Source organism: Cupressus sempervirens, chromosome 2 (genome assembly GCF_028749045.1).
Source record: "Cupressus sempervirens isolate cs-2001-9-10 chromosome 2, ASM2874904v1, whole genome shotgun sequence".
Lineage (NCBI taxonomy): Eukaryota > Viridiplantae > Streptophyta > Pinopsida > Cupressales > Cupressaceae > Cupressus > Cupressus sempervirens.
In genome coordinates, this window is record NC_143119.1 from 235,817,889 (window position 1) to 235,830,743 (window position 12,855).

Sequence of the window (12,855 nt, forward strand, 5' to 3'; positions counted from 1 at the left end):
TGTAGCAGTACAAAGGATATCTAGATATTTAAAGGGAACATCTTATTATTGGCTATGGTATGATAGATCAAGAAATTTCACTACATGTGCTTATATTGATGTGGATTGCATAGGTAGTATGGTTGACACAAAAGGCACCAGTGGTGGAGCATTCTTTCTTGGAGGAAGATAGGTTTCTTGGCTAAGCAAGAAACAAGATTGTATTTCATAGAGTATAACTAAGGTAGAGTATGTAGCAGTAGCAAATACTTGTAATCAAGTCATGTGGATAAAGAAGATATTGAAGGAAATTGGGATAGACTTTTGAGAGCCTGTTATCATATATTATGATAACACAAGAACAATAAGTATGTCTAAAAATAATGTATTGCATTCTAAGACTAAGCATGCATCTATTAAGTATCATGTTTTGAGAGAAAAACACAGAGGGAAAGGAGATCAGACTGAAGTATGTTAGTACTAAAGATTAGATTGCAGATATCTTTATAAATGAGTGAATACGTTGGTTACTTAGTTGTGATATGGAAGATTATTGTGTTTGAGAGAATGAAGCTGGGATGTTGGATTTACAAATTTTTTCTATTATCTTTGATGGACTGGAAGCCTTTTGTGAAGATGAAGCTGAGTACAAACACTTCTTTTGGGATTAAAGTGTGAGATACACTTTTCTATTTACCTATGGAATCTGATGCAAGAGAATCTTGGGTTCTTGATAACTAGTTTGGATTTCTCAGTAGAGTTCTTGATTTCATGTTTACTGACATGTTGTGTGGTGGGTTTAGTGTGTTCAGTTTTTGTTCTTCACTAATCTTAGTTACTATTTTGGTGTTCCTTTACTAAACTATCTCAGCTACTTATTTCTTGTTCATCTTCATCGAGTGGGCTCAGTTATCTATTGGTGTCTTACTTCACCAAGTGAGCTCAATGTTTTCTTTATTTCTTAGCGTTATCATGTTTCTGGTCTCACAGAGTCATTTTTTTAATTTAATTTGCTAGGCTGACATATGGCTTAATTTTTTATTTATTTTTTTAATCTGTCCGATTGACCTATGGATTGAGTGTTTATTTAGTTTAACCTTCCAAGTCAACATGTATCTTGACTAAGTATAAGTAGAGATTCTAGAATTGTCTAGAGTCATCAATTAGGACTCAGAAGTAGAGGTGTAAGATGGAGTAGTGAAAAGTATCATGAGGGATGGAGTGGCTGGGAGATGGAAGTTAACATATAAGTTTGGAGATGTATTCTTCTTTGTAATGATATATTATTCTTACATGTTCCCTTAGATGTCAGTACAAAATAAACTTTGAAAACTAAACTCTATTGATGCTCAGCAAACAAATAGAAAAATGTTGTAACTCGATAAACACTGAAAATGCTTGGCAAATATTTAACCTAAAAATCTTAAGATGTTATCTGAGATCACTATTACTTTAACTTAGTTGCAAACATATAAGAGAAATAGCATTAACACATTTGATGCCAAGATTTAACACAGAAACCCAATTTGGGAAAAACCATCGATTGCAACTAGTTCTTGATTTTCACTATTCTAAAGTGAGCCCTGTTAGGAGCCAACCCTATTAAAGGTTACAAAACACACTGTTAGGTGTGACCCTATTAGTCGATTTAATCACCCTGTAGGAGTGGCCTTGTTAGAGGTCTTTGAACAATTCAATAGAAATATCACCTTGTTAGAGGATTTACAAATAGTTGTTAAGCCAACTCTGTTAAGAGATTTAGATCATTGTTACAATGGTTAGAGAGTAACAATGAGATGACCTAATTTTTGATGCAACTGAATAGCCAATTACAGATCTCAATTTTGGCTTGTATACTTGATCCTTCTTGATTGAATGAATCTTTTCAACTCCACAAGGATATTTTTCTTATCCTTCTAATTCGCTTCCTCTTAGCATCATTAAATCTTTAATTATCTTCCATGCATTCTCATTTTCTAATCCTCAACTTGACCTTATATTTATGTCTTTTATATTGTCAATTTGGCAAGAATATAACTTAGAATAATTAATATTCATTTTCTTAGTTGGCTAAAACCAACAAGCAATTCAATTGAACTCAATATGCCAAAACAAGAAAATCCTTTGTTAGTCGACCCTACTTAATAGACACTAACTTAGAAATGATTTTCCTATGTTAACCAAGCGAACTCGTTCAACACTACATATTCGCAAAGTTCCTTTGGTAACCAAGTGAGCTTGGTTAACACTGGTTCCATCCAACATTTCCTTCATTAACCGAGTGAGCTCGGTTAACACTCAACTTCTGTAAACTTTCCTTTAGCACCTGAGTCAACTTGGTAGACATTGTCTTCTAAACTAGGCAAACTCTGGAATACTCAGTAGACAAAGAAAACTGTCTTTAATTCTTGAGTAAGCTCGGCATAAATTGACTGGCAATGGTATGACATTTTGTGTAACATTAAAGATAATACACAATTAATCAATTGTACCAACAGTATATATGTATATATGTATATATACATGAAAATGACAAAGAATTATTTAATATAGAGAAAATGGTGCCGCATTATGATGAAAAATCTAAGAAAAGAATAAGTTTGAATATGAACTATAGTCAAACTAAATGATCCTAAAAAATTACAAATTATGTCTGGTAAAATTTATTACACAATTAAACTTGAAGAGTTGGAGGGGCATAAAGAGGGTAAAATAGTATCTATTTTCATAACTCTTATTGACACATTTTCCATACAAAAAGAAATAAATTTGAACTCCTAACAATCAATATCCACTTGGTATCATTAATAAGGTTATATATAGATGCTTTCGAAGGTTAAAACACTACATAACACAAGAAAGAGAACATAAATTTAAGGTTAACTCAAACTAAATAAGATATATATAATTTTGGACATTTTGCTTTATGCTCCATCAAGTTGGATGTTGAATCATCTTAAAGATAAAGAAAACCAATTTCAATATCTATATTGTAGTGTTAAAGTATAAAATGTATATTGCTAAACTAAAACATATATATATTATCTAGAGCTACTCAACAAGATGATATGTCAAACACCATAGGTAAATGAAATACTAAATTTGAAATATTTCAAGAATCATTAAATGTAAGAAGAACTAATTTTGTTACATAAGTACAAAAATTATTTTAAATAATCAATCATAGTTATGAACAATTAGTTAGAATAAACATATTAATCATTTACATATTTTATTAGCCAGATGTACAAAAACCCTGAAACAAGTGGCATATAGTAAGCTAAAATTTTGTATCCATTATTTTTGTATGTAAATATTTTATATTTCATTAAACTATAATAATATTTTATAACTCACTTTTTTTTACTCACCTTAAAACCTTACAAGTATATAATATGGAGAAACAACTAGAATATTCACAACCTAGACAACCCTTTCCAAATATCTATGAATGTTAGAAAACAAAAAAATACAAAATTGCCCATCCATATAAATTTTTATTTCCAAATATATCTATAACCAAAGATAATTTTCCCAAACATTTTTTTTTTCCCACTTTTAAAAAGTTATGCATTCTCACCTTAGATTCTAATAAATTTAATAAATTATTTTTTAAAAATAATCATTATTAAAAAATATTCACAAGTATCTATATAAAATTAATATTAATAATAATAATAACTAGTTTACCTTAGATTGACTATATATATATATATATATATATATATATATATATATATATATATCATCATAAATTTGTATTGTATGTTTAGTATATTATATATGTTCCTACATCATTTTTATACTCACATAAGTTCAAAACTAAGATTATAACTATAAAAGTATAACAACATTTATTCTATAAAAAATTGTATAGTGTATTAACTCACAATATCTTTGGTTTGATCAAATCTCCAATATACTCTGGAATTTGTCCATAAAGTAAGGCATTTCTTAGCACTCTGTAAAGAGAAAGCAAAGAAAACAAATGAAAATGTTATTTTGAATAATAATAGTTTTTTTGAATATTTTAATTCTATGTCTTGGACATAATTTCAAAAATATATTAACATAATATTAATATACTTACATGGTCGTTAGATTTGTCAAATTTTGTATGAACAACAAATCTGATCCATCTCCACTAAGATAAGATATTCTCCTAATTATATATAACCATACAAAATTAATTGACATCAATTATATGAAGTACATATTTTAAAATAATTTTTACACTTAAAGTTTTAATTGAATATATAGGAAAGTGAATGTTTATAGATATTATATTAGAATCAATAAAACAATTCTTTCAATTCATAGAATTTTAGCACAAAATAAGGAATCATGAATGAAAACATAAATTGGGATGATAAAATAATAATACTTACAAGTCTGTTAGTTGAATCAAATTTGAAATGGTTGAAGGAATTGGACCTTCTAAAGAAGTAGCTTCAAGCCTCCTATGATCAATAACTTGAATAAGATTCATATTTATAAGCTTTTGTATTGTAATATCATAAATTTATAAATTTAAATTATAAAATATGAATTCCCAACAAATAAGAGGAATATTCTCACAAAGTTGTAAGGTTTTTCCAATTTCCAATGAGATCTGGTATTTTACCACTGAAGTTATTACTACTTGCTACACTGCACACAAGAAAACAAATTTTCATGTTTACTAAGGCATATAAATTTCATAATAATGTTCTAAACTTTAATTTATAAAATTTGATTGTCCAAGCATGCAAACTTACAAATATTTTAGTTGATGCAAGTGGCCATATATTTTAGGTATCTTCTCGTGCAATCGATTACTTTGAATACACCTATGAATATCCAAAATGAAAAATTGTTAGAATATCTCATTTTTCAATATTCTAAATAATTATTTCAATGATAATTTGAAATATGTAAGTTATAATTTTAATTGAGCAAAAAAGAGTAGGGATGGATGAAACGTAGATTGTTGGGTCATACTACTAGCTAAAATGGTAAAAGTTTTTAGAAATATCATAAATTGAATTAAGGGAGAGCTCAATTCCATTTGGGACTTGCCGAGTATGAACAAGAAAAATTATCAAAGGCAAAAGCCATGGTAGAAATGAGCAAGTGAGAATGTGAGGAAGGAAATGGCTAAATCACGAAGGGTCTTCATTGAAGGGGCAATATAATTTACCACATGCACTTGTATCAAGGGTTTAAAATAGGCAAGAAAAGAGGCCAATATATTGTCTAAATAGGGGGAGGCAGGATTTGGGGGGTAGGGGGTGGGGGTTTATATGCAAAACTATGTGCCTGAGTATTGTTTGGGTATTGGAGGGAGTGAAAAAAAATAAGTTTTTCGAAATATTTTTTTGAAAATAGGGGTGTTCTTTAGTATTCCATGAATGCGTGTATTATGATTTAGGCTTACTAAGTGAAGCCCTAGTACAAAATTTTAGACCAACTTAGAAGGAAATTTCCATACTAAAATTGAAGTTAAATTCTAAATTTGTGAATAAAAAAGAGTAGGTTTGCCCAATTTAGATCAAAGTAGAAGAAAACTATTCAAGAATTGGACATATTCATAAGAATGGATTCCTTTAAGAAAAATGCCCTTCTTGAAAACAAGACATGGGGAAGAAAAATAAAAACAGTGGTACACTCCACTAGAATATTTTTCAGGCTATAGTCATTTCATGTCAAAAATTCATATTCTATTTTTTAGGTCTTCAAAAAAAGAAATGAATTTGTGAAATGTACCTAGGGAGATTCTAAGGTGGAAATAATTATCAATTAGTATATATCACAATATGATGTATGATAAGTGTTACAATCTAGCTAATGGTTTATATCTTATCAATTATATTGAATTATTGAAGAAAGATTTCTATTGTATGGAAATATGTTAGGATTTCTACTTTTAGAGGATGTATTGGGAGAATAATTTTGACGTAAAACTCAAACTGAAATGGTTCTCAAAATACATTAGATTTAATAATGGAAAAGAAAAAAAATTAATTCATAATGGATTATCATATTCTAAACTGGTAAATGTAACACATCATATAACTCTTAACAAAATTTGGGATAATCTCAATGACATACATATTTCAAATCATTAAATCTCCCTCATCAAATCTTCATTGAATTTTTCCAGTTATTGATCTTGTAACAAACTTTGTCCGTATCCACAAAAATTCTCAACCAATCCACATTTTCATCAAATGTCAATCTCAAATCAATTCTTTTCCAAATTGTTCTTTTTTTTTTGCTCAATTAATATTTCACTATCTCAATCAATACTAAGCTTGATTGACACTACTCCTTCTTGGTTAACACTAATCATCCTTCACTTCCTTTCCTTACCCTCGGTGACAATTGTAATAGCTTAATGACCATTAGTTCTTCATTCAATAACCAACTTGACTAGCTTGTTCCAAGTTTCTTATACATGATCTCAAAACTTAATCAAACCAACATTATATTGTCAAATTCTAACTCATCTAGTTCCCATTGAAATAGATACACGTATGAATACTTTCTTCAAATCATCTTCATCAATTAGATGATATGCCACTCTACTAAATTAGTATAATGTCTTACCAATTTAGCCTTGATATCAATGACAACATAACAATTGATATGAATCTTTCAAAAACATTAGCTTTTGTATCTTCAATGTTATCAATTAGCGCTAAAAATCCTCACCCTAAGCCATTTAATACAAGAGAAATGGAGGCTTCCAAACATAAATCTCAATATAAATCATGTTAGATTAGAAAAACCCAAATAAGATGAAGGGCTACCAATACTAAACCTAATTTATATGAAGGAAGTATGCAAGAAAGTTCTCTTTCATACAATATTCATTAACCTTTAGATATGTATTGTGATTAAATTGAATAAATAGGATTAATTGATTAAGTGTGAGATTGATTAACTTGCCTAGGGTTAATTGATTCATACACATGTATAGTCTTAATAAAGGGAAAAAAAAACACCTAAGACACAATAGAAAGAGAGAGAAAGTGACTAACCTTAAATAATAGTGCAAGACACCTTTCTTCTTAGAAAACTATGGATTGGAAACCATAAAATATAAATTGGCAATATATATGGAATGAGGATAGAAAAGCTTGAAACCCCTAAAAAGTGTAGATCCTTAGGTGCATATCAACCTGGTTAACATATGTCAGTGTATGTTCTACCAAGTCAATGAGTTCTTCAAGGGTAAAAATACAATCGATCTCAAATCTCCTAGAATCTTCCAACAATAGGTTTCTAATTTTGAATTTGCAATTTTGATAACCTTTTCCTACACACAAGAAAAAATATTTTTTGTTGGGAGGGATAGGATTTTCTTGGTGAAGCCAACGTTTAGGGATTAACCTTGAAAGAGACAAGTATGTAAAACCATGTAAAGAAGTAAGATAAATGCAATAATTCACCTTACTTGATGAAATCCTTGTTAGGAAGAGTTTCATTAGTGTTAGATGTTGTTGATTTTCAATCTCTAGTAGGATTCTAGGAGATCATCACAAATGGGATAGATCTAATCAATACCAAATAATGGAGCCATGGGTGTAAATTTAGATAAATGAAGAACAGGGTAAATGCTACAATGTAGATCACCTCCCTTGATGGCTAACAAAATGCTAGATATTGAAAAGGAAATGCTCACAATGGATCCTTGAATCTTGAGAAGGGTCTGAGAGTTTCCTTTAAAACTTGATGAATGGCTTGAATATGCTTACTTGAATATCCTTCATTCATGTGTTGGTATGGTGTGGTTATGAAAATTAAGTGTACAAGCTTCCTTATATACAAGTTTTCAAGATAAAAAATAAAGCAAGCCAATAAGGTCACAAACTCTAACAATTTAATCGATCAAAAAAAAATTGACCCCAAGACCAAAATAGGCCTAGGGTATAGGTCAACCTGGTCAACCTATACTAGGATTATACCAATGAGAGATAATATTGAGGTCTTAGAAACTACTAAAAAAGAATTGGGAAAAATAAGAAAGGGCAGGAAAAAGAACCATTTGAGCACAAATGCATTAATGGACCATAAAATCACTAAAAGAAAAGAGATAAAAGGTCTTAAATAATGTGTGATTCTATTTTTAAATTAGACAATTCATGAGTAGAAATCATTCAATCAAACTATTATTATGGAGGGGCTTTTGGGTGGTTTTTAAATAGTTTGGAGTTCATTTTCACCTAGGAATTTATTAATGTCAATTTGACTATCAAAACCATATGAAACTATATAAATTGTCTTATTTGTGTCAAAATTATTTTTAATATGTTTTATAGAAATATCTTTAAGTAGGGGTATGTGTAGGATCATGGTGGACAAAACACTACCCTTAAGTGGCACTCTAAAATCAACAAATCAAGTTTATATCAACTTGACCTACACTTTTGAGCTAATTAAGAAAATTGTGTTAAGAAGTTGTAAGAATAGAATTGTTGTGGTTTTCACAATGCATGCCCCATTTCTCCTTAGAAATAGGGACCTCCTAGAATTTTTTTGTTCTTTTAGACCCCTAGTCTGAGGTCTGAGTCCTTTTTAGGGTTCGACCTGGTGTCTAATCCTAGTCTGGCCCTTTGCCTAAAAACCCAGTTGTCAGAAACTAGAGATTTTGAGAGAAGAGTGAACTTTTGTAGTAAAGGTGCATAGTATCACACCTATAACACCTAGCACACCCTTCAAGGTGTGCTAGTACACTAAGTGCATTAGTGTGGGAATGCTTCCCTTTGGAAGTGCATAGCTACGCACATGCGCACGTCCAAAGGTGCACTCCATCCCGAGCCTATAAAAGCGTGGGACCCCTCCTTCATCCTTACTCATTTCCTCTTTGTGATATTCAGCAAGTGCACCTTTGCACCTTAAAGCTATGCTTCATCTTTGTAACCTACATACAACACAAAAAGCATCTAACTTAGAAGGTGCACACCTTATGCACCTCTTTTTCACAAAAACTTAAAACTTAAAAAACAATGCATTCACCTAAGTGAAAGTTGCGCATGTGCGAACCTATCCAAGGTGTGCACATGTGCACCTTTCAAATAAAAACATTCTCCTATGCATAGTAAAGGTGTGCACATAATGCACCCCAAAAAGTGTGCTATGTGTGCACCCTTTTTCTCAACACTTTAACCACTTTGCACAAAGTTAAGGGTGAGGTGCGTTATGTGCACACCCTTAATATTTGAGGGCTTACTAAAGGAGAAAGGTGCAACTAGTGCACCCTCAAGGTGCACCAAGTTTTGTCCATCAGAGTATAAAATAAGGTTTTTTTAAGGTGTTTTGCAATATTTTAAGGTTCTAGGTTTGATTTTTTCCTAACTATGGTTTGTTTAGGATTGTATTTTCCACCTTCTTGAATAATGTATGTCTATTTTGTGTAAGATAAAATGGCTTCCTCCTCATCCTCCCTCGCTACAAAGATTGCTCCAAAACTAGTGGTTTTAAAGTTTCAAGGTGTTCAACCTAAATGACGCTTCCAGGATGCACATTCAAAAATTTGAGATACAGAAATGGGTCATATCAACAAGAATGCATTCTTGGTTCTATGCAAAAAACCAAATGAGAGGCCCCCAATGGTGTCTACAGTTATAAGATCAAGGTTAGTAAACACAACTTTACACCTGGTTTCAATACAATCTTCTAAGTTGATCATGGCTTTGGTTGAGAATTATGTTTTAGAAGAGAGAGTGGTCAAAAGCATAACTAGACAGATCGTTCTTGATCTAAGACCCAAGAATATAGAGAAAGTAGTTCATCTTCTAAGGGCAGATCCATATAAGAAACTGATATGCCATCAAGAAAAAAAGTGGTATAGAGATCATGAACAAGAAGCCACAAAAATTATTCAATCTTCATATCTCATTAATAGAACACCTTTGGGAAGAAAAGGTGGGAACTTAGATATGAGAAGAGGTTACATGAAGGATGATATTGGACATTCCATAGTGCTCCTAAGCAGAATCATGGGATTACTAGTAGTAGGACACTTAAACATATGGATGGCACACTTCATTGAAACCATCAAAATAGACAAGATGCCAATTGATTGGGCCACAATTCTTAGTGAGAATTTAGATGAATAGATGGTGGTGGTAAAAAGGGATATAAGGTTTTATATGACATCTTATTTGGAGTATCTGTTACTAGCAAGAACTATAGATTACCCAGGATTGTTTAAGAGGGGTAACTAGCAAGATGCTGATGCGTGGCCTTATGTGGTATACCCCCAGCTAGTGAAGAAAAAGTTCTCAGATCACAATAAAGAATACAAAATAGTGAATGATGCCTTCATTTTTGCAATCATCTAGTTCATTGAGAGAGACTATACAAAAAGGATGTCAAAAGAGGAAATAAAAAAAATTACAAAAATAGGCACCTACTACATCCAATTCAAGACATTCACCTACTTAAGGGTAGTGGGTACAACTGTAAATCCTAAGAAGCTCCCTAGGTATCCATATGATAGACTCATTTTTGCAAGAGATTGCATGACAACTCTTGTCTTCATATGATAGAGTAAGGAAGCAACATAAGAAGACCTAGGTATGGCCCATCACTATAGTCCATTCGGTGTCAAGTAGAAGTAGGATATCGTGAATTTTGAGTCAAAATGGGATCAATACCCCTTGACGGATTATAATTCCCCTCATCCGTGTTTTGATAATATTAGCAGAGTCCAATTCTTGGCAGGAAAACAATTTAAACATGACGATGCTTTAGAGGATAATTGCATGAATGTAGTAGATGACTACGATATCTGGATAAGAGATTATTATACGATGACTCTTTATTTGGTAGGCAATGACTTGAAAATAAAGGTACTATTGAAGGTTTTTCAGCAAGACACTTTAGATATTTTGAATCCCCTATATAATCGAGATAAGATATGTGATCAGCCAATCATGAATGCTGAAATTTATAGAGAAGAAAATGTAGATATCAATCATAGGGCAAGTCATATCATCTAGTTGACCAAGGAATGGATTAAGAGACCATTCAAGCTAGATCCAGTTACACAAATAGTAGTTTTCCAAGCTACAGCCTGCCCAATTGAAGGTAGAGCAAAAGTTACAGTACCAACATTCACAACTCAATAACAAATTAGGCCAAAGATAGTATATCAGCATGATAGGGAATTTGGGTACTTCAAGGCACATAAGGGAAAGAATAAAAGGAAAAGAGTTTCTCCACAGTGAGCTAAGCCCAAGGTTCAAGAAATCAAGTCCAAGAAGCCACCCAAGCTCAAGATAATTCACAAGTGACACCACTAGAATAGGGATAGGGATCTAAAGAGAAAGCACAAGAGGTGTCCCCATAGGTTCAAGAAGAACAAGCCTCTCTCTCAGCTCCTATGAAGAAAAAGGCTAAGACTCCAATTAAAAGGACTAGGAGACAAAAAGTGCAAACTAAGGTTATTCTTATTCCTTTAGTCCTAGAAACCATTTTTAAAGGAGCTGAAAATGATGAAGAAGATGAAGAGGATAACCTTCCTATACACGATGTAAATGTGTATTCATGAAACCTTAGTGTAGAATGCAAATGGACTGATGACGAATTAAACTAAACCCAAGCTATCATCATCAAAATGTAATCTCTACGAGTGTCTCATGTTTCCCTAACTAGAACTGCTAAAATAGCTCTTAGACCAACATCTTAGTGACAATTCTAGAATGGGAGAATGCTGAAAAATGGATATGCAATGAGCTAACAAGTGATAAATGATGCTAAATAAGACAAAAAAATGCTAAAATGCTATGAAAATGCTAGAATAAGAATGCTAGATGATGAATCAAAATGTGCCTATAGTGCAAATGCCTAAGACTTAGGTCTCTTTGCTCTTGAATTCTACTTCTATTTATAGGATTTTAGAAGGGGTTGGGGTAAGAATTTGAGTTTTACCTTTTCACTTGGTGGGTAGAAGTGAAATTGAAAAGGAGCTCAAAAGTCTTGATTGGAGGCTCCATGTAATTTTCATGTCAACAAAAATGTCTCATGAGAGACAAGACAAGGATCTCAAAAGTCATGATTTGTGGCTAAATAAGGCTTTATTTTAATAAAAATGTCTCATGAGAGACAAGAGAGGGAGCCCAAAAGCCATGATTTGTGGTTAAATATGACTTTTATTTTCAACAAAGTATATGACTTTTATTTTCAACAAAATTGTCTCATGAGAGACAAGAGAAAGAGCCCAAAAGTCATGATTTATGGCTAAATATGACTTTTATTTTCAATAAAAATGTCTCATGAGAGACAAAAGGAGGAACCCAAAAGTCATGTCTTGTGGCTAAATATGACTTCTATTTTCAATAAAAATGTCTCATGACAAACAAAAGGAGGAGCCCAAAAGGTCATGATTTGTGGCTAAATATGATTTTTATTTTCAACAAAAATATCTCATTAAAGACAAAAAGGACGAGCCCAAAAAGTCATGATTTATGGTTAAATTTGGATTTCTTTTAATTCTTCATATAAAAGGAGGATTTTTATTTTATGAGAATAAATGGATTTATTGATTTAATAAAAGTTCCATTTATTCTCAAAAGTTTGTCTTTTCCCTCTCTTTTTTTTTTGAATTTCATTTTATGATTTTGAATTGTTTCTCTCCTCTTTTGAAGTTGATTTACGTTTTATTAATTTGATAGATGATTTTCTATTTAATTTGTGCTGATTAATTGGAAATATGTGATTTAGGTCTTCGCCAATTTTTGGGTGTCTACACTTCCCTTGAGTCAGAGGACTTTTCTAGCCAGGCTACTAAGGTAAAACGAATGAGTTCCACTGTAACGTCGCCATCCATTCCTACACAACTTATCTAGGTCACAACTTTAGAGGATGAGTTACAACAATGGATTGATG

General features: G+C 31.7%; 1 protein-coding gene across 1 annotated transcript in view; it reads right to left on the bottom strand.

The window, feature by feature from the left end:
* Positions 1–12,855, bottom strand: part of LOC149571912 (putative LRR receptor-like serine/threonine-protein kinase At1g53440) — a 343,799-nt gene that overhangs the window by 259,109 nt on the left and 71,835 nt on the right. Inside the window, exons 7-11 of the mRNA XM_089813316.1 lie at positions 4,737–4,808; positions 4,558–4,629; positions 4,368–4,439; positions 4,070–4,141; positions 3,870–3,941 (exon numbers count right to left, since the gene is read on the bottom strand). Coding sequence (XP_089669442.1) covers positions 3,870–3,941; positions 4,070–4,141; positions 4,368–4,439; positions 4,558–4,629; positions 4,737–4,808 — 360 coding nt within the window. The remainder of the gene's footprint in view (positions 1–3,869; positions 3,942–4,069; positions 4,142–4,367; positions 4,440–4,557; positions 4,630–4,736; positions 4,809–12,855) is intronic.